This window comes from Mastigoproctus giganteus, chromosome 14, assembly GCF_048544385.1.
Source record: "Mastigoproctus giganteus isolate SK-2022 chromosome 14, ASM4854438v1, whole genome shotgun sequence".
Lineage (NCBI taxonomy): Eukaryota > Metazoa > Arthropoda > Arachnida > Uropygi > Thelyphonidae > Mastigoproctus > Mastigoproctus giganteus.
Window position 1 is genome coordinate 64,973,727 of NC_143588.1, and position 21,851 is coordinate 64,995,577.

At 37.7% G+C, this 21,851-nt stretch overlaps 1 protein-coding gene across 2 annotated transcripts in view; it reads right to left on the reverse strand.

The window, feature by feature from the left end:
- The window catches only part of LOC150075180 (SMAD family member 3-like), a 160,748-nt gene that overhangs the window by 117,009 nt on the left and 21,888 nt on the right, over positions 1-21,851 (reverse strand). The window contains exon 2 of one of the 2 annotated variants that reach the window (XM_090388893.1): positions 18,263-18,283. The exons of the other annotated variant lie outside the window; for it this stretch is intronic. Within the exon in view, the coding sequence (XP_090245019.1) occupies positions 18,263-18,283 (21 nt within the window). The remainder of the gene's footprint in view (positions 1-18,262; positions 18,284-21,851) is intronic. 2 annotated transcript variants of the gene reach the window in all.

Here is a 21,851-nt window from a genome sequence, read left to right on the forward strand (position 1 = left end):
CGCGGCCCTCCTCTTTTCCAGTGGGGCATGGTATGCCCCACTGATATCTACCTGAGTCGTCTTCTCTATTGACCCCAGTTCTTCCTACCTTTTCCCCCCAAGTCTTCAGTCTTCTCCCCTCTCTATCTGCATGCCAGTGCACAACATACCAACGGGTGCGATATATACATTTATTATTTTTTTTAAAGGTCCTAGCCACTGAAATCTCAGGAAATTAGGTGGCAAGACCTGCCAGAGTACTTATAGTACTTATTTAAAAATACCGGTGAACCTGGTCTATCTCCACAGGGCTAAAGTGGAGCAATGCGGCCCTCAGCAGAGGTCTGGGGACTAAATGGCCAGAAGAACGACTGTACATGACACCACACACCTCAAAATCCATACACTTAAATCTCTGGCCTTTACAGTGAACTATATCACCACACAATGTAAACTACGCGGAAATGTGGGAAACCGCTGGTGCCGTCTGACCCTAAATACACTTTACCTAAACATCATTGCTGACCAGGTACACCCTTTCTTGTCAACGGTCTTCCCCTCTGATTGTGCCGTCTTTCAGCAGGATAATGCGTCATGCCATACTGCCCGGATTGTTCAAGACCGTTTCGCGGAACACGAGGAAGACTTCCAGCTATTGCCCTGGCCTCCAAATTCACCATAAATCAATCCCATCGATGATCTGTGGTTTGTGTTGGAACAGCAACTCCGATCTGCGGCGTCTCAACCACGGAACTTATGGGAGTTAAAGGATCTGCTAGTTACGTGTTGGTACCAGATACCACAAGACACATTTAGGCGTCCATGCCTCACCGGGTACGAGCTGTGTTGGCTGCACGTGGAGGACCAACATCATATTAAGTAGGTGGTCATAGTGTTTTGGCTCATCGGTGCATATGGCTATGGTGAGTTTGGATATAGAAAAACATTCAATACTACTTGGCTTATGGAATCCTTTGGGATCATAAGCTAACAGTCAAATTTTCCCCTCTTTGTTAAAAACTTTCTAGAAAATCATTCCTTCCTAATACTCTATTAAAATATTCTCTCCAAGCATTATACGCGGTAGGAGTACCAGAGAGATCGACACTAAATCCCAATCCTTTTGCCCTCAGACTTAATCAACCAATTAATCAATTTCGGAATTCAGTGCAAACCAGACAATCTAACAATATCATGTTACTCTCAATACACGTCATATATAGAAAGCCAACTGCAAATCACAATCAACAGAATTGGTGCATGGACAAACTACAATGGCTATTACCTATTCAAAACAAAAGACATTTTCTATTAAGAAAATGAAATGCACGTCCGGATTCAGTGTTATGTTCACAGGACCGTATCAGGAGTTTCATGTATCATGTGCCTCACTAGATTAATATTAGATAAAAAAAAAAAACACTTCCAAGTACATATAAAGCAAATTCGAACCAACTGCTTAGAAAATATGAACACTCAGGGCAATATCTGGAAAAAACTGGAGTGCTAATCGTGCTAGCTTTCTCAATCTCTATCGAGCTTTAATCAGATCGCGTCTGGACTACAGCTGTCTAGTCTATGACTCTGCCAGGAACAGTGTCTTACCGTGGCTTGAACCTGTCCAACATAACACACTCAGAATCCCATTAGGACCTTTTAGAATTTCCCCAGTTGATATACAGCTTATATATAGAAACCCACGAGCCACCATTACACCTCAGAAAGAAAATTTTTTTAGTAACCTATAGCATTCAAAGTTTGGATCCTGCCAACTTTTTGGCCATACCTAGTCCAGTCTCAATGGACGGGCACAATATATACAATATAAATCTCTTTTCAATAAACCTGCTAGCATCAGATTCCATGAGATCTTCAGATTGGAATTTACATATCGAAAAAATCTATCACGATGAGGACCTCCGTAACCCTCCGTCCGCTACAGTGGTGATAGTTAATTGTGCTATTTACTATAATTGGGATAGTTATTTCAATCAGTGGGTGGACATTATTTGGAAATAAGACAACTTCATGCTATTCATACCCAAAGTTATGCTCAATATAATCAGATAAACGCTGATACCTGTTTTCACTGTTCCTACTTCCCAGAGTTCAGCAATTTCTCTGTATAAACTTTTGCCATCCACCTATCTCTTAAGCACTAAGATTCTCCGACCAGCTACACGGCATACCATCTAACTTAGTGGATTTCAACCAGGGTGCCGCAACAACATTCCAAGGGTGCCACGTAATTTGGGTTTAAGTTACTTAAACTAATTTTTTAATTTATATATTTATTTAATTATAAAAAGGTGTACGGTATCTTTTTAATTTTGTGGTGATCTATAATTGATGTTAAATAAGTACCTCTATAATTTGTATTATGAATTGTAATTTTGTTTATAGCTATATTATTGTAACAACTATCATATAAAATATAATATGAATGAGTTAAAAACAGTGTAAATTTTTATATTATAACATGCATATATATATATATATATATATATATATATATATATATATATACACATATATACACACAAAGAGAGAATCGGATCTAACGGGAAGAAAATTGAGTAGAGGCGCCACAAAATAAAATAAATTACTTAGGGGTGCCGTTATTAAAAAAAGGTTGAAAATCACTAATCTAACTGATTCTTTAAGCTCTATCAACTGAATGCAGAATTAAACATAATTACCATCTCCTGCTGAAAGAAATCTGATTCGAACTGATCCGTTACAAGACAAACAATACACAGTAGTATTTGGATGAATCCAAACTCATTCTGCAATACTCTAAATGAAAAACGCAGATCAGGCAGAAAACAACCAATATTTTCAAATGTCATTGACATGAAGGTTCCTGTTCAAGAATGCAAAATCATTACACGAAAAGCCTATTACTCACAATGGAAAAAAACATAGCAACAATGTAAATTAAGAGTACCCATTGGACGCTCTCGTGTACATTATCTTTACCTTCTCAGAAGCCCTCCACAGTGTACTCATTACTGCCATAATGTTTTCACAGTGAAACAATTTACTTGACTGCTCCTATTGCACTACCCGACAAATTTTATGTCCTGATTATGAAAATATCCTGATTAATGACCTGATTATGAAAATATCAATCTTTTACTTCTGTCACGTCTACCTCAAAAGATATACGAATTTGTTAAATTCCTTGATTTTATACAATATCAGCATACATGGTTGTAATTATTACACACAATATATGTTACTTAGACATGTTTCCCACTCAATGATTTCCTTTTATACTCCAGATTGCTTTGCTGTTTAAGGAACAAACAGTAATCTCCCATCATGGCAGAGATACCACGACCTTGGTATCGTTTTTCCATTTCAGATATGTCCTGGTGGAAGCGCTCCCCTTGTTCATCACTGACATCTGCTAAGTTTTCAGGAAAGAAATCCAGATGGGAATGAAAGAAACCTGTATGGACATCTTTCATATTTTGGCAGCCATTCCTTATCCGCTACTAAAAATGCATTCATTCCAAAGCTATGGGGAATGGAAGGAGGGGAAAAAAAAGGGTAGCGCTTATAGCGCTCCAAATATATATATATTTTTTTTTTCGGTCGATTTTAATTATCTTTTGAAATCATCTGCACCTTAAAATCGTCTAAGAATATACCTATACCAAAGTGGAAAGATCATGTTCGAATTTCTAAAAAGAACATTACGGGAATTATAGTCTCTGTGATCAATGAATTGACGTGTCTTTAAAAATGACCTCAATGTCATAATACGTGTATGGCACTGCTCTTATTCTGATTTGATTTTAGGGTTAAGAATCTTTTCCAAATTACCAAATTAAAGTACGAAATTTTGAAATTAGGCCTTCAAGTTTCTGATCTCAACAATTTCATATCAGCATCGCTCTTGAGAAACGTAGCCTGTGGGAGGGAGGGGCAAACTGAAATAACCAGAGTACTAGGATCTGAGAATCCATGTCTTCAATCGTCGATGCAGCATTACTGCAGTTTAATTTCGCAAAACCTAGACATCGGGTGGCAGTGTGGTTTACAAAAAAAAAAAAAAAAAAAACCCTTTCCTGACGCGTTTCTTTGATGGGTTCAAGTAAAAATTTATTCATTGCACACATCTCTCAGGATTCTGGTGAAGAGCCAAAGATTCGTCTCCAATGACAATTGAAAGAAATTCCTCAGGAAGAAAGACGAGTTTAAAATTTCCTTAGCAATTAAAAGTTCAGGTTGCCCATTCGGGAACCCAATATGAAGTGAAATTTCACGTAAAATTGGCCAGCAAACTCCACTCCTTGAGAAAAATTTGATCGTCTACTGTAATCTGTAATTATTTCGTTAAGAGTTCCCACATACTATGAATTATTAGATCCCAATACAGTTTATATTTCAATACTGCGCTAAAAATTTGCAGTATTTCTGGAGTAACATCTTGTTTCATTCTGTTGGTTAAACGACGAATACTGTGGACGTAAAATAATTTTATAATTAGACTTTTTTTTTTTTTTGTTTATGTAAACAGTTGCTTATGTTTACTGTTGTTATTACATATTTCGCTACCTGACTATAATCACCTTTCAAAAACAGCAATTCTTATGGATTATTGGAAACATGCAGATGTCTTCAACCTACGTTCAAATAAATGATTTAATTTTAACGTACAGAGCCACAGACCTATACTTTTTTTCCCCCACAGCAGGACACCTGAACTTGCATGTTGCGAATAAGAAGAGCTATTCTCGGAGAGATGTCAGCGAGGGCTAGACGCAGCGTGGATCGAATGTCGGGGCGGTTTATTGACTTCGTCTGCTACTGTCACAGCTGAAAACGTGGAATGGCAATGGCTAGTTTGATCAGAATGTAAATGAGTAGAAAGTTCGTCGAATTCTGCATTATTCATTTCTAATTTTCACACAGAAAAGTGAAATTAAAAGCAGGTGAATCAAACTGTTGCTTTTCATCTGGATAAATTTTATCAATATCCCCTCCTTTTTTTTGTAATTCAAAAATAAGTACATAAAACTGTCAATCATCATTGCGTATATCCTGAGAGTATATATATATATATATATATTATTTATTAAATAAAAAAGGAGGGAGGCAGGATGGAAAAGAAAAAAAAAAGTTATAAAACGAAGAAGGTAGTTAAACCGAGATGAAGTGTGGAAAAAAAATTAAGGTGGAAGGAACATGCACCTAAAAACTTTTTGAACATATTAGAAAGAGGATCTGAGAGAACTAATATAAAAAATACCTAAGAACAAAGAGATATTTTTAATGGGAGATTTCAATGCAAGAGTAGGAACTGAACAAAACAGCAAAGTTATTGGAAGATTTGGAGAGAAAGAGAGGAACAACAATGGAGATAGACTATTCAATCTTTGTGAACAGTTCGACTTGAGAATAAACACATTTTTCCAAAACAAGGATATCCATAAATATACTTGGTCACAGAAGACAAGACAAATTAGATCAGTTATAGATTACATTATTTCAAAACATTCAGGTACATATGTATTGAAAGATGTCAGAGTTTATAGAGGAGCCGAATGTGGATCTGACCATTTTCTTGTTAACACAACGCTGAGGTGGAAATGGATTAAGAAAATAAGCGTGGACAACCAACAATGCAGGGAAAGAGAAATGCTACAAGTGTATCAATTTAACCTTGAACTACTTCAGGATGACAGCATTAGAAACAACTTCACCCAGAGATCGGATGCTGCTATTAACATAGAGATAAAAGGTAATACTGAAGAAATCTACGAATATTTAAAAAATATTGTAAAAAAAATATAACCCATGAAATCCTAGGCAAAAAGAAGAACCAAGGACCAAAAAAGACCTGCATTACAGAGAAATTAAGAGCTGCTGTAGAGGAAAAGAAACTTACATATCAGAAATGGCTGGGTGATAGGAATGATGCATATAGGAACATTTATGTTGAAAAGAAGAAAATAACCAATCGGTTGGTAGTAGAAGCGAAAAATGAAGAATGGAAAAGGAAATGCGTGACTATTAATAACAATTTGGGCTTCAAGCGATCAGCGGAATCGTGGAAGATCCTTAAAGACTTCAGAAAACAGAATAAACACAACGCTGGTTTACAATTAATACTTTTGAAAGACAGGATGAAGTACTATGAAAGACTTAAAAGAAGACCGAGAAGGGTTCAAGACGGTGGAGGATTTTGGTGTAGAAGACCCGGGCTTAAAAGTCTCTGTTAGGGAAATGGAACTCTTGCTAAAGGAAGGAATGGCAAATCACCTAGACCAGGAGGAGTTTATATGGAACTTCTGAAATACGGAGGAAGAGGAGTGGCTGTGCAGATACAAAAACTGTTAAATGGTATACTGAGAGGAGAAGAAATACCGAAAGAAATGACAACAGGATATATTACATCAATTTATAAGAAGGGCGATCAGAAAAGCTGTTCAAATTACAGAGAAATATGCGTCCTGAACCCGCTGTTAAAGATTCTTGAAAAATGGATCAGGAACCATTTAGAAACCCGAATCGAAGTGTCAGAAGAACAAAGTGGTTTCTCAGCCGGGAGATCGTGTATAGACCATATCTTAACAGTACGATAGATCCTTTAAAAATGCCAATCAAAAGGAAAAGAAATCTTTATGATTATCATTGACCTTGAAAAGGCATATGACAGTGTTCCAAGAAAATGGGAAGCACTGAAAGAGGCAAATATTGATGGACAACTGATTAACATTATTAAGGGAATTTACAGGAAAAATAGACGCAGAATTAAAGTGAGATCAGCTTTGTCACCTGAATTCCACACTTCAAAAGGCTTATTACAAGGCTGTTGCATGTCACCAACACGTTTCAAAATTTATATTGGCATCTGCCTAAGACCCTGGCAAAAAAAAAAAAAAAAAAAAAAAATGCAATAAAATGGAATTGCCGATTAATAAGAACACCTATATTCACAATTTACTTTTTTGCAGACGATCAGGTGGTGATAGTACAAGACTTAGAAGATGCAGACTATACACGCCGTCAATTGTTTAAGGAATATAAACGATGGGGTCTAAAAATCAATTTTAGCAAGGCTGAAATGTTGTCTTCAGGATCAGGACACATTCTAAATATTGCAGGTTTTAAAAATCAAAAAAAGTCGATAAATTCAAATATTTGGGATCAATCTTACAAAGTGATGGATCATCCCAAGCAGAGATCAATAAGAGAACTGCAGATGGCAGAAAGGCTATCGGCATGTTAAATTCTGTTGTGTGGAGCAAAAATATCCTAAATAAAACAAAAACTTATATTTCAAACGATTGTACAAAGTCTTCTATTGTATGGAGTGGAAACATGGACGTTGAATAGGCGAGTGGAAAACAAACTGCTCTCCACAGAAATGAATTTTTGGAGACGCTCAGCAAGAATTTCTAGAAGAGAGAAAACGGAATGAAGACATAAGAGAGAAAATGTAAGTGAAAAAAAATATTATTGATACTATCAAAGAAAAGCGTTTAATATGGTATGGACAAGTAAAACGAATGCAAGAAACCAGATATCCAAAAGCTATCCTGGAATGGATACCTCCTGGAAGAAGGAGAAGAGGAAGACCTAGGAGGGCATGGATGGATGGAGTACATGACAGTCCGAGGCTTAACCGACCAAGACACCTTGAACCGTATTTTATGGCGGGAAAAAATTCCTACCAAAAAATAACTTGTAAGCTGAGGAAACCCATTGTAAATGGAAACACTCCTCGCGAAGAAAAAGAATATTAGAAAGAAGCAAAGCCAAGATTACGTGCCAATAAATGACAAATTTAGAACGGCGTACTCTGGATTACGCTGAGGCCAAAAAAAAAAAAAAAAAGGTGAAATATAACAAGAATGCCGCGAGACAGTTGCCCAATGATAGGCGCAGTTGTAAACTGTCTTTTGGTAGCTGATACGCCAGTGGCGTGTTAATGTATGTATAATGCATTCTTTACCAATTCCTTTTATATTCTCAGCAGCCAAAATCTTTTCCACAAAACACTGGACGGAAAAGTTTTAAATTCATGAGAAGGATATTCTGACTGAAGGACTGGACCATGCAATTTAGGTAGAAATACAATACAATACAATGCCAAAAATATTTCAGAAACCTATGCATACTTAGACTGACAATTTGGCGTTCACGCACGGTAACTAAATGGCCAAATTTTTAAACAAATAAAATTCCATTTATGACACTAAGGTTGCAACCAGTGCTGCAGTCGTAAAATTGGCAGAAAGTATACTCTATGAATGTTACGAAAAGCAGAGTATACTGTGCATATCAGGATTATTAATCGAATTCGCTTCGGTCGCATAGAATAGAAAACCAGAAGGTATACGCTATTCACCTAAAAAAATTCAGACGGTATACGGCGTACACCATCCACTATAACCCTGGATCAGGTTGTAACGGTTATAATGTGTTTTCGAATGCTATGTAAAACTGACCTTGAGAAACAACAAGGGCATATAGTGATCCCAGAAATTTTGGATAACTAACTGATTTTTTTGCATAAAGGTGCTTCCATCTTATGGTATAACTTCTGTTTTATTCAACTTTCCAGCCAGTTTTCTTTCTGATCGCTCAACTTAGGGTATGGTAAATGGCGTAGTGTCTTCACAACTAATGCTGCACTTTCCTAAAGCAGTGTTCTTTCATCTTGTACCTTAAATGCTGATGTCTAAATGCCTCCAGTGAGGGAGAAGAAAACTCCAATCTTTCTAGAGCTCAGTCCTTGACTAAGGAAGACAAGACTAGTGTCGTATGGAACTTAATTCCGTCTTACCATATGTAATATGGTAAGATGGAACTAAGTTCCATATGTTTAATTGGATAACTAACTTTTCTTGGAATAAGCATATCATAAATATCAGTTCCTCTTCATAAATAAAACTACATTTCTTCTATCGCTCTTTTGTTAGTTTGCTTCGAAACAGCTACTAGGTACAAATTACAAATCCACCCTACCATAAAACATCCTTCCCATATCTGTGATGATGCTCCCAAAACTTTGAGCTGTTACTCTATCCAGAAGTGAACAGCCAGGTTAATTTATGACCCATCTCCACTTTCTGTCACACAGACATCCAGTTTCTTCTACATGTCTTTCTATAGATATTTACACGGGCACTATTCTTCTACATTATAATCTCCAATTAGTTCTTTCTTCCAAATTAGTTCGAACACGAGCATGAATTAGTCAATACTTCCTTCCCCCACTTACTTGTCCTGTCTATTCTTTCTGTATACGTTGTGTTCACTGTATTCAATTTGGGTTGATAAATGCCTTTTACAAAAAAGCTTTGCCAAGCGGAAATAAACAAAAAATCGGGTTTGAGACATGAATCATCACCCTATATTAAGCTCTCTGTTCTGTAGCATTCACAATCATCGTTATCTGAGGAAGGAAAAACGTTTCTAAGTAATATCTGTATTCAAATACTCAACCCATTACAGAAATCACAGTGCCTGGTGTAACAGTGATGTATATTCCATCAAATGAATTCATCATCGCAATAAACAGCAACAAGCTTCGCCGTTTTCCTATAAGTGGGCATGTGTTTTTGTAAAGGGCAACACCTAGAAAGTCTGTTCAACTCCGCCTCGTGTCACTGTGAAGAGCAGAATCAACTACTTGCTTACCAGCTCCAATAAACCCGGATAGCTAATTTAACCAGGTTTGTTGGAGTAAATATACCCCGATTACTGTCATTAACCGCCGTGCCCACCTTTGTATCAGACACAAAGATGGACACAGTGACCTATAAAAACATTTGTATCAGACACAAAGATGGACACAGTGACCTATAAAAACATTTCCACCATACCCAAATTAGATTTCGTACCATGAGACTTTCTCAAAATTAAAACAGACATGAAGGGAAAATGATTTGAGCAGTTCAAGGAAATCCAAGCAAACACGACGGAGCATAAAAAGCATTCGTAAAAGACACAAAAATGTTTGATTAGTGGCAGACGACGAAGCAAGTGTATGGTTTCAGAAGGTTATATTGAAGAATATTAACGCAAACATTTATCATTCAATATTCACCGAACTTTTCGACCAAACCTTGTATTGTAGTATTATTGGGGCGTTGCAATAGTTTATATTGTTAAAGTATACAGCCATGGCCGCTTTGGAGTGCTTCCAAACTGACATCTTCCCTGTACAACTAAAGGGAGTGGTCTTATCATTTTGTAACTGCATTATAACATATATTAGAAATATTTCTATTATATAAAATATAAACATAGACAGTTATATTTCATCGCATCTCTTGCTTACTAGATGTCTGATCTGACAAGTTGATGCATAATTGCAGTATTAAATGGCATTTTCTTAATAATTATATTCCACGTTTACCATTTCCTTTCTACAACCTCACGTTCATCCGCCCAGTTTATTTTAATCCTTATTAGCTAACCACATCATGATGTCATTTTGCATAAAATTAAATGCACCTGACATTCAAATCACGCCTTAACATAGCAATAGGGGTTAAGATAGATAGTAGGAATAAAATAATAAATAATTAAATAAACAATAAATCAAATTACGAACAAGCAAATAATGAAAGGATAAGACGAAATGGTACTGAAATCCAAGAGAAAATAAGTTTATTTGTAATCCCTTATACAATTTTTATAAGAGTACATAGTACTCAGAACAAGTAAAATTAATGAAATTGGACAATCCAAAAATAACGAACTACTTTTTTCCGGATTGATTTGGATTTATTTTAATGTGATTCGCTGCTTGACAAAGATCTTATTCTTCATTAACAAGAATAAGATGCCAGATAGTAGAAATATGATGCCAGATTCAACAAGTTAACAAAATAAACGTTGAAAAGAAAGTGTTTCTTTACTATAATGCAATCTAATTAGATTGCATTATACTAATTAGTAAGGAATACGAGTAGCCGAGTGGGCAGGAGCGGGAGTGCAGTAACACACGCTCTTTGAGTAGACCGGGGTTCAAGCCCATGACTGCTGAATACGGTCGATCTGCCAACCCGCACTGGACCAGCGTGGCAAATTATGGTCCATTTTCCCTCAGCATGAATTGTTGAGGAGGCTTCCATCCTGCAGTGGGTTGATAATGGCTTTACTTTACTTTCGAGTCGGTTTAATTCTGGGAGAATTCCTAGGAATTTTCTATCCCGTGAATCTCCAAGTTTCATGGCAGTCAATAGTGGAGTTAAGTGTCACACTAGGGTCACCTGGAAAATCAACTCAACTACCCAAGTGTTCGTTAATTGCTCGTGTTCTCTCGTCTATTTGCCTGTTTTGCTGGACGAAAAAACGCCAGTTTCCGGGGGAGGGAACCTTGCTACCTACGCCTGAGACCGACTAACTCAGCCACGGAGTAAAAAAGCCCATAAAAGTTCTTCGCGTCATTGACGGGATTCGAATCGCGGGCCTTTTCCACCAGGTGTGGGAAAGGCAGTGACGATGCCACTGTGCTTACTCGCGCAGACCAATAGTGCAGTTATACAATCTTCAGAATAGTGAAAGGTGCCTGTAAGTTATCGAACAAGTAATTTCACCGTAATTGAGACAGTTAACCATGAAAGATCGCGATCTCACTAACTCATAGCTGAACTTCAGAAAACCCACGAAGGCGATGGTCACGTAGGTGGTAAAAACACAGATAGGAATAGGAATCGCTGATGCTTGAAAAAAAGTACGTTACAGTGGCGCTCCAGCTGCTCTCAGGATTCACTGCAATTGAAACCGGTCAGTCGGAAGCTGCATGGCATGGTTTTCATGGTGGAGCTGCTGTTCACAAACCTGCATTAATTTTCCACTGTAGGAACAGTTCCTACATACGAACAAGCCCCATTACAGCCTTCAGATTAAATGATTGCATATGGATATGAATAATGCTTAGAGAATTTTATCTACTGTAGAGCAAACTTTGATGGCTTTAGTGCCAAAACCATTAATGCTAAGTTATACACATAACTTGGACAATTCTATGACTACCAAAGTTTACGAAAATAAGCCCTCTGTGTCAGCACAACAATACAATCCATGCAGTGGAAAAGCCTGGTTTGAGGAAAAACAAATTGCAATAACTCGCCTGGCTAGTCCAGCATTAAATTACATACCTTTGAAGTGAAATGCAATGCTGGATCGGGGAATAGTCAATATATCCTTCTACAGCTAAACTGGTGACAATGCATCAAATTTCTGTTGCCTGATAAAATGAACCAGTTAAAAGCATTTCAGGATGGATCAGTGCTGTCCCCAGAGCAAAAGATCACCTTTGCCTTATTAACTTGTTTATTAAAAAGTCTTGGTTTTTTTTTTTTTTTTTTACAATAATGGTAAAGCATCAGCCGAAAAAGAAAATCCCATATCACTTGTCCATTCCTTGCGAATTTATTCAAACTACTCACTTCCATAGTAGACGGAAATTTGTTCCAACAATCAAACACCTGCTGGCTGAAGGCAAACCTCCATGCATCTATCCTGCAACCATCCTTTCTCAATTTGAACTTATGCATCCCCATGTGTGTAGTCCGAGTATATAATCCCCTGATGAAAATGACACAGTAAATTTTTCCCTTAATTTTTTGGTAGTCTATTCTTGTCCCATATTTTTCTGTTCTGTTGCATGATGTGCGACACTATTTTATACATGTTACACCACACAACAAGAAGTATTTTCACAGCACTCCAGGAATACTATGTACTGTGTCAGCAGTCTTCCATGCCAAAATATATCTCATAGGGCGATTGTGTAGCAGCAATAAATTAGAAGCCAGTATGGGTCGTGAATCAGAACTGACTTTCACAACATGGGACGACAGTTACGTGCCACTTGTTAAGTTGCACACGGAGTATATTCTCTGTGGTTACAACTTAACTGAACTTTTCAAGATCCAACTTAGCAAATGTTATTCAAAGACGAAAGACTGTAAAAGATACCTCAACAAAAAAGGTCTGGGCAGTCTCCAAAAATTATTGGCATGTTTAATGAATCATAAAGAGAATAGTTTGTACCTCACATCATCTGTGTAAAACATCAAGGGTCACCCCAAGGAGTGGCACAATCGTGTCAACAATCTATGGCGGTGCTGTTGGGTTCAAAAGGTAAAGCAGCTGCAAATAGGCTCAATAACATTGTCACCTGCAAAATGGTGTCTATAGTGGCGTCATTCCAGAAGTTCATAGACTAACAGTGGCAGAAGGTGCTAGAGTGATAAATCTTGTTAAACAGTATTCCGTTCCTATGGGTGTTTGAGTGTGCAAACTGCCCAGTAAATGCTTCCTGTCTGAGTGTATTATATCGACCATGATGTTTCGCGGAATTGTTCTGATGGTGTGGGGTGTTTCAGCTGCTTCAGACTTTGTCCATTTGTGGCAGTGCCTCAAACCATGGTGCCCAAAACCATTTTGGACAACTATGCATTACCTACACTGTGGTAGTACTATAGACGTGAGTACATTGATATTTATTACTTAAAGCGGTCCCAGCCAACCAATGGCAACCCCGCTGTCAGTTACATATAATTTAGCAGTACTCTTATATACTCCCTCTCCTGTTTGCCCAAGTACAGGGAGGGAAAAAACCTGCCATGGCCAAAAAAGATTGATATGAACAAACTGAAAATAATCAAATCAAATTAAATTTCAGACAAATTCCAAACTTCATTGGAAAGAGCTACATCTGTTCAGTCTGTTGGAAAGCCAGCAGCTGCCGAGAGCAGAAATGCCAGCACAAGGGGCTGGAGTTGCAGTGGATATAGCAGACTCAAGCCTCCACGATTTCACAGAACTTTAGGTAATTCGGCATACACCATACCACATTACATATCCAAGGCTACCAGATGCAGAAGAGTCTTCCGCATAAGAAATACTGCAGTTGCAAAGGCTTGGAAAGCCAAGAAGTTCTCCTGTTTATCAACTAGAATTGTCTCGCAGCCTTCTGCCATAAGATCGAGATTACTAACTCGAGATACCAATTCAATTCGTAGATCTCTGTACTCCTCGCAGTTGTACAAAATATGTTCCCATGATTCTCTTTCACCACAATGTAAACTAGATCTTTCAGTAATTCCTAAATCGTGCAACTTTGCATTAATCGAACCATGCCCAGTCAATAAGAACACAGCTTGTAAGTTTGGAGCAAACCATCTGAATTTTATCGAGGCTGCATTTCTTAAATCTGGGAAAATTTTTTGTATAATCTGTCCTTTATCACAAACACTCCAAAACATCCCAGATTCTTGTCCTTTCCTTCCTGGGATCTGCCAAGATGTCCACCTGTATAATCTGAAAAGAACAGGGAATGCCATGACCAATGCAGATCAATGCAATTTTCCAGTCACGGCCTGCAAAGCTGGGGTCGACACAGTTCTGCATGCCATGCACATCCTAAGGAGCATTACTCTTTGAATGGAACTGAGCTTTCTAGTAAATACTTTTCCACTTACACGCTCCAACCAAGTTGGTGCACCATACATTACCATGGGGATAAATACACATTCATATAGCAAGTTCAGCATCTTAAATTTTATTCCCCAGTCAACTCAAGTCATTCGAGTAATCATCCCAATAAATTTCCTCACCTTTTCTGATAGATAAGTAACATGTGAGTTGAAAGTCAAAGATCCGTCAAACAATGCCTAGATATTTTAATTGCCTTGCCGATTTTAGGCTCGACCCATTCATTCTCACAACTGGGGGTCTTCTACTCGAAAATTGACACTTGAAGACCATTATCGTGAGTATAATCAGTATCAGCGTGATAATGCTCCATGCCATGTAGGACTAGATTGTGGAGAATAACATTGAAAAGTTGGAATGAACAACTCAGAGCCAGACTAGACTAAAGCCAAAACGGCTGTCAGCAGCTCTGCAATTTAGTAGAAAATTTGCACAATTCACCAGCATTATTTTGTTATTCTTCACTTAGGAAATTTTGTTGCAGCCTGTGAAGTTTCTCTCGACGTTTGATTTTACAGATCCCTCCAGACTCTCACCAGTAGCAGACTAGTTATAATTGCTATTCTTCCACAACGTGTAGAAAAGGGGCTGGGTTTACTTCTCATTATGACAGGGGTTTTTTTTTTTTTTTTTTCTTTTTACCACGGCCGAGTTGGTTGGTCTTGGATGAGTTGCACAGACCCTTCTCAGAAAACATCAGGATTTTTACCACATAGCCTTAGGTGCAAAAACAAAACAAAACTGCCAATTCTTGACTGCATGCAGCTGTAGTCTTGTCCTCTTTTTAATTTTCTTTGAGGTATCAATATCAAACACCTCTCTACTTGCTTCATTGAATGAGAGACTAAGCTAATCGCTAAATAATAAGATACTTTTAAATCTTTGACATTTGAATACTTTCTTTGTATTTAAATCAGACCGCCCTAATTGCAATCGTAACTCGTTTCCAAACACTCATTTTAAAATGGCATATTTAAGGCTACCCGAGAACTCATCCACTCAAGTCTATGTCCATAATTGTGAGTTCACTGCAGTTTGCCTGCCTTTCTGGGCGAAAAACCCTTGCTATCCTCACCTGAGATCAACTAACTCAACCACGGAATGAAGAAACCCATAAACTCCTCGCATGATTGCTGGGATTCGAATCCAGGCCTTTTCGACCCAGTGTGAGGAGTAAGATAATTATAACCAGTGTTACTCGCAAGGCCTTAACTCATATTATAGTTACAGTCATCTATATAACAAAATCAAGTGACCGTCTTCCTTCTCAGCTATCATCACTCCACTTATCCAGCTATAGGCAAACAAACAGTCATTACTCCTCAAACAGTCACTACTATGGTACCATCTGTGCCCAAAATTATTCAATTCAAATGGCATCTTGATAACAATATACTTTCTCACCACCATTATGAATATAGAAGATAATGGTAAATGTGAACATAAAGCACTATCAGTGCTGTATCTGCAAGTCTCATTCTTGTATTATCACAAACCTTAAGTTCCAAAACATTTCTGTAATATTTGTATAAGCATAAACCTCAAAACTAAGCAGAGAACAGTCTTGGTTTTGTGATTTTTGTAACAGCAATAAAAATGTCAAAAAGTAACTCCCTACATCCAGATCTTACCACTGCTTCTTTAATTCAACGTGGCACCTCCTGTCATCCTCAACCATCAAATGATTCTCATACTCAAATTGAACACTTCATAACAAAGCTCTCTCTCAGTCTAGTTCTTGGATACATTGCCACTTCTACAAACTGCAGAACCACAATGATGCTGTGGTCCCTACTGGGAACAATTCATTTTCAGCAATCCTCACCAGCAAAGCTTCTACTAGGAATGGAAATTTACCAATAGAAATTTACAATATGTGGTCTCGTTTCTCACTTTCTGTCAAAGATTTAACTGATATTATAATCACAACAAGCATGAGCAGCCTACAAGCAGGTATAATCCAGACAACACCTCATTTCAACTCAACTCAACACCAGACCAACTATTAGAGATCTGATATCTCTCTACTGGGAATCTATCTTAAAGTACAGAGCTCTGATGTAAAGGACCACATCCAGACACTCCATCTAGAAGTAAAGTTCCCCACACAATTAGTCATCGATCCTCTTCCATAAAAGGACTCAAAATAGTCTCACATTCTTAAAAAGTATGCACGTAACAATTATCATTGCTGAATCCAGCTGCCACCAGAAAACATCCAGACTATAGCAGCTCTAATTCCAGCACTAGAGTAACACTTGTTGAAACTTCCCTCAATTTTCCCATCATAGCACCTTCAAATCCACAAATGGTGGAATGAACTCTCTAATCTGATTGCATTCAGGCTGGATATGCCACAGCTTGCACTCTCTCTCTATAGCAGATCACTGTAGAAATTCCAGTCTGATAGAAAGTAAATGAAACTAATCTCTGCCTTGGCAACTGTAACTCTAGAGTCACCATTAACTTTAGCAGATGTTCTCACCTATGCACAAGCAGTATCCAATCCTAGCAAAAACACCTCCAAGAAACTGGTCTGTTTTGAATCCACACCTAATCGGCCATGTAGCAACTTACCGTTGTAGTTGCCCCGTGAAATCCATCTTCCTCAACTCTACAGTCTGGCAATGCTCCTCGTTAACACCACAAGCACAATCATGCACCAACTGCACCTCTTCATAAGCACAGCTACTAAAAACCAAATATATCACTGCAGTTTCCACCAGGACTAGAATTTTCCTCTAGACTGGGCTTATAACAAAGGCAGAGAATACAAAAAAAAAAAAAAATCTTTTTGAAAATCAACACTGTTTTTCAGTACATGCCATCAAAACCCAGTAGCCTGCTTTGTACATCCTTCATCAGAACTTGCCCAACACAAACAGGGAATTGTTTTGGATCAGAAGTCCTGGCCACAAGGAAAACTTCAAACTGATGTTAGTTAAATGGACCAGAAAGGGACCTTCCAGATTTAAGACCCATGATGACAACTAAAAGAAATCTCTTTGACTTAACATAAACAGGGTATCATCTCCTACTATTACTGTACATCTGCAACTGTACAAGTACCAACAATTTACTGAAATTCAAATAAGCTCTAGTACCAAAGTTTGGTTATAGTACAGTTTTAGGTGCATCAGCAATTTAGGCCATATTGAGCCATATGTCTGTAAATTGTGTTCTGTTGTCAATTTCCTTTTTTCTAAACAAAAAAAAAACAGAGTTTCGGGGGGGAAAACCAGACTACCCTCGCCTGAGATAAGTAAGCCACATGAAAGGCCCATAAAAATTCCTCATGTCACTGGTCTACTTGCCTCCACCCATGTCAAACAGACTACACTGACTGGACAGATTTCATGGGACACCTGGTTCCTAGGCAACGCAAATGCTGTCATCCCTCTCACCAGTGGATGAACCCACTGCTTGGCAGGTATATAGGTACACTGCATCCACATAGAGAGTAATTCAATGTCAGTATGGATAAATGTTGTGAGTTAAACAACTTTTAAAGAGGGATGATAGTGGGTGACAGACGCATGGGTCACTCTATCGTGGTGTTCCAGAAATTGCACTATCCCCGTTCGACAATATCCAGAGTATATCGGGAATATGCCATTTCCAGAATAACATCTCGTCATGGAGGAATGTGGTGGATGAATGTGGTCATCGACATCTGTCTCGTAATGTTTCAGCCAACTGGAGAGCGACAGTGGCACAAATCACTGCCAACTTCAACAAGGGAGGTGCCAGAAATGTCTCCACCAAGACCATCGGGTGATCATTAGCCACAATAGGTTATGGGAGCCACTGACCCACCAGAGTCCCACTGCTAACACCACAACGCAGAACTCTATGCCTGAACTGGGCAAAAGAGCATTGACACTGGACCTTGGATCCTAATCCGATGAGTCCCATTTCCAGTTATTTTGAGCAGACATGGCAGTGTGCATATCTGGCAGAAACTGCACAAAGCTAAGCACCAGTCATGTCAACAAGGAACTATTCAGGCAGGTGGACAGTTGGTAATGGTCTGGGGTGTGTTCAACTGGCACATGTTGGGACCTCTAGTGTCTAGATGCCTCCATAGCTGAGTGGTCAGGAGCAGGAGTGCAGTAGTACACGCTCTTTGAGTAGACCAGGGTTCAAGCCCCTGACTGCTAAATACAGTTGATCTGCCAACCCGCACTGGACCAGCATGGCAGATTATGGTCCATTTCCCTCAGCATGAATTGTTAAGGAGGCTTCCATCCTGCAGTGGGCTGATAATAGCTGCAGTTGACCCTTTACCTCCATCAATATCATTGATAAATATACAAAACAGTGGGCTCCAACACCGAACCCCGGGGGACTCTGCTAATAACATTAGTCCACAAAGAGCAGTATCCATTGATTACCACTCTGTCTTCTTCCACTCAACCACCCTTTTATTCATTGTAGCAACTTACCCTTAATACCATTCCTGCTCCAATTTGTACAGCAGTCTTCCATGCACAACAGTGTCAAAATCTTTCCTGAAATCCAAGTATATGATATCAAAATTATTTTTTGCATTCAGTTTCTTTGTAACCACATCATAGTATCCAATCAAATTTGTCAGACAAGACTTTCCCTTAACAAACCCATGCTGTCTGATTTATTACTGAAGTCTTGTCTAAATGATCCTGCAATGCATCTTTAACCAGCGACTCCATTATTTTCGCCAGAAGAGAAGCTAAACTAACTGGTCTGTAATCACTTCTGTCATCCTTAGATCCCCCTTTATGAATTGGGGATACGTTTGCACATCTCCAGTCCGTGGGGACTTCCCCTGAGTCCCCACGGACTCAGACTATACTAAGAAAGTATCTTAGTATAGCCTTCTTGGGCTCCAGCAAATTTCATTAAAATGAAATTTGCAGGACAAATATGTATCATTCTAAAGAGTTTAAACATCCTGTCCTTCTCTACAAAGCTACTGTTCTATCCCAACCTAACTACACCTCTATCTGGAACTTGGCACTACAAGGTCTACCAAAAAAACTTGAAGCAGTACAATGGAACTTCAGATACCTAACAACCAGAAATCCTCTTTTTTTTTTTTTTTTATCACTTTGAATTCTATAAGCTTCTCTGTACCTACTTTAAATTTTTACCATTATACATCCAAAGATCTCAGATTACTCCACAAGGTGCTTTCTGAGCACTGAGGTTCCTAACTAAAAACAATTCTTCAACTACCATGTTGCTTCCAGGAAAATCAGGAGTACTTTTCATGTCAAGCTTTGCAATAGTGAAACTGGCAAATTCAATCCAGTAAACAGACTATTTTCACTTGCTAATGAACATAATACCGACTTCTTTAGAGACATGCAGGAAGTCTGTAGGTGCATTGTTAATATAGTTGAATCCCTCTGAACTCTAGCCAGCATCTATATACTCTCTCTTATCTAATTTGTTTAATTTTTTTTTCAATTTTATTATTTATTATTTTAATTCCATCCTAGTCAATTAATTATACTAATTTATTCATCACTGTTATTTATTATAAATTTCTATTATTATTTGTTCTACATATACTGTAATTGGGTGGCTGTTGTGTATGTTTTGTTAAATAAAACATTCATAGCCCTTTCTAATTAGCTATCAGCTAAAGACAAATGGCATTATCTAAATATCATGATGGGATAATCTATACATTATACCATCTACAAAAATAAGTAGTCCAACACCAAACACCGTGTAAAGTATTCCCCACAACATCACACTTCCATCACTATTTAATGATTGGGACAAATGGAAGCATTTACCTGGCTGTTGCTAGACCTGGATTGTTCATTAAATTTGAAACAACATACACAAAGGTTCACAACTCCAGAAAATATATCTCTACTTCTTTGATGTAGCCTCCACAACATGAAAATAAACTCAGGAACACACCCTTGCACATATATAATACAACTAGCACAATATGGCCTAAAATGCTGCATACTGTAAAGCCAACGACAATCACTACCACCAAACACCTCACCATTGTAACCAGAAACTATTGCAATCATCAGTTTTTTGCAAAACAACTTAGCCAAGAAACAATCCTACTGCATTACCCTATGTATAGTAATCACAACAAGTGTCTTCTGTATGTCCCCAGCCCTTCTGAGTGATCTTGCTGCTATTGCTACTGGCAATCCTTTTTTTTTTTTTTTCTTTTTGTCAACCCATTTGACCATCCGGAGGACTCCATCAAAATACAATCTGCCACTGCCCCATTCAATTCCCAAATCTTTCACCCATTTCCATGGCATTCCATACAGTATCTGTGAAAGCTTCAGAGCCTTCAAAATTGGTCTAATACCAAGTCATACAACATGGCCCCCAACAATTTTTCAATTCAAACTTTGAGCTTTTCTCCAGGTGGTTTTTTGGTAGAAACTAAATGAGAAGCATTCTTCATTTTATACCTATGCACAAGCCCACTATATCATTAGCATAGTTTATATTTTACATATTATGTAATTATCCTGCAGTGTTCCAATACTTCTGATAATACAACATATGCATATAATACAATGCAGTGAATTGCCCTTAGCCACACATAACCATCTGGTGGGCTTACACCTGGGCAGCCCCAATTTGTTATTATGAAAATGGAGCTATAACGTAAAGTTTGAACACCAATTTCAAAAAAGGATTGGATAAAAATCTTGGTGTTAGACTCTTATTACTGATTTTTAAAGTACAACTATTTTTTCATTTAAAAGTATGCTTACCCAGGAATGAAAGTACTGTATTTTAAATGCTAGTAAAAAACCATCCTTTGCAGTTTCATTTGGTACAGAAAATTTGTAAAACACTAATCTATTTTAAAATATAGTCATTTTGAAGGTTCTAAATTTTCTCACATGAAAACAGCTAATTTTTACCTTCCATATAATTCTTAATTTTTTCTCTATATACCACTTATTTTCAAATTTTAATCTGGAAACTCAGATTCTAATAACTAGCTTGGTAAATACACATTTTGGACTAGCTGACCTTACTATAAAAGAGTGCTCTATTCACCTGGACTGCACAATGAATTAACTATGGAAAAATGGATGGAAATGGCTTAATACAAGCCAGTAACTGGAATCCTTATGCAAAAGCTAAAATGTTAGCTTTTACAATGGAATAAACACAACAAGAGCTAATTATTCTGGATACAGTATTTAAAATTTGGTAAAATTATATTATTCAGGTATCCTCAAATTCTAAAATGCAAAACTTCTCTATTTTAATTAAATCAAATTTGATCTGATAAATGGCACAAAAGAATTCTCGTATAAAGAGAATGACATACTGCTAAAGCAGTGCAAACAGCTTGAATTCAGTTGCTAAAAAGTCACTATACTATATATAGATTACTGTAGCTATAATTTTTT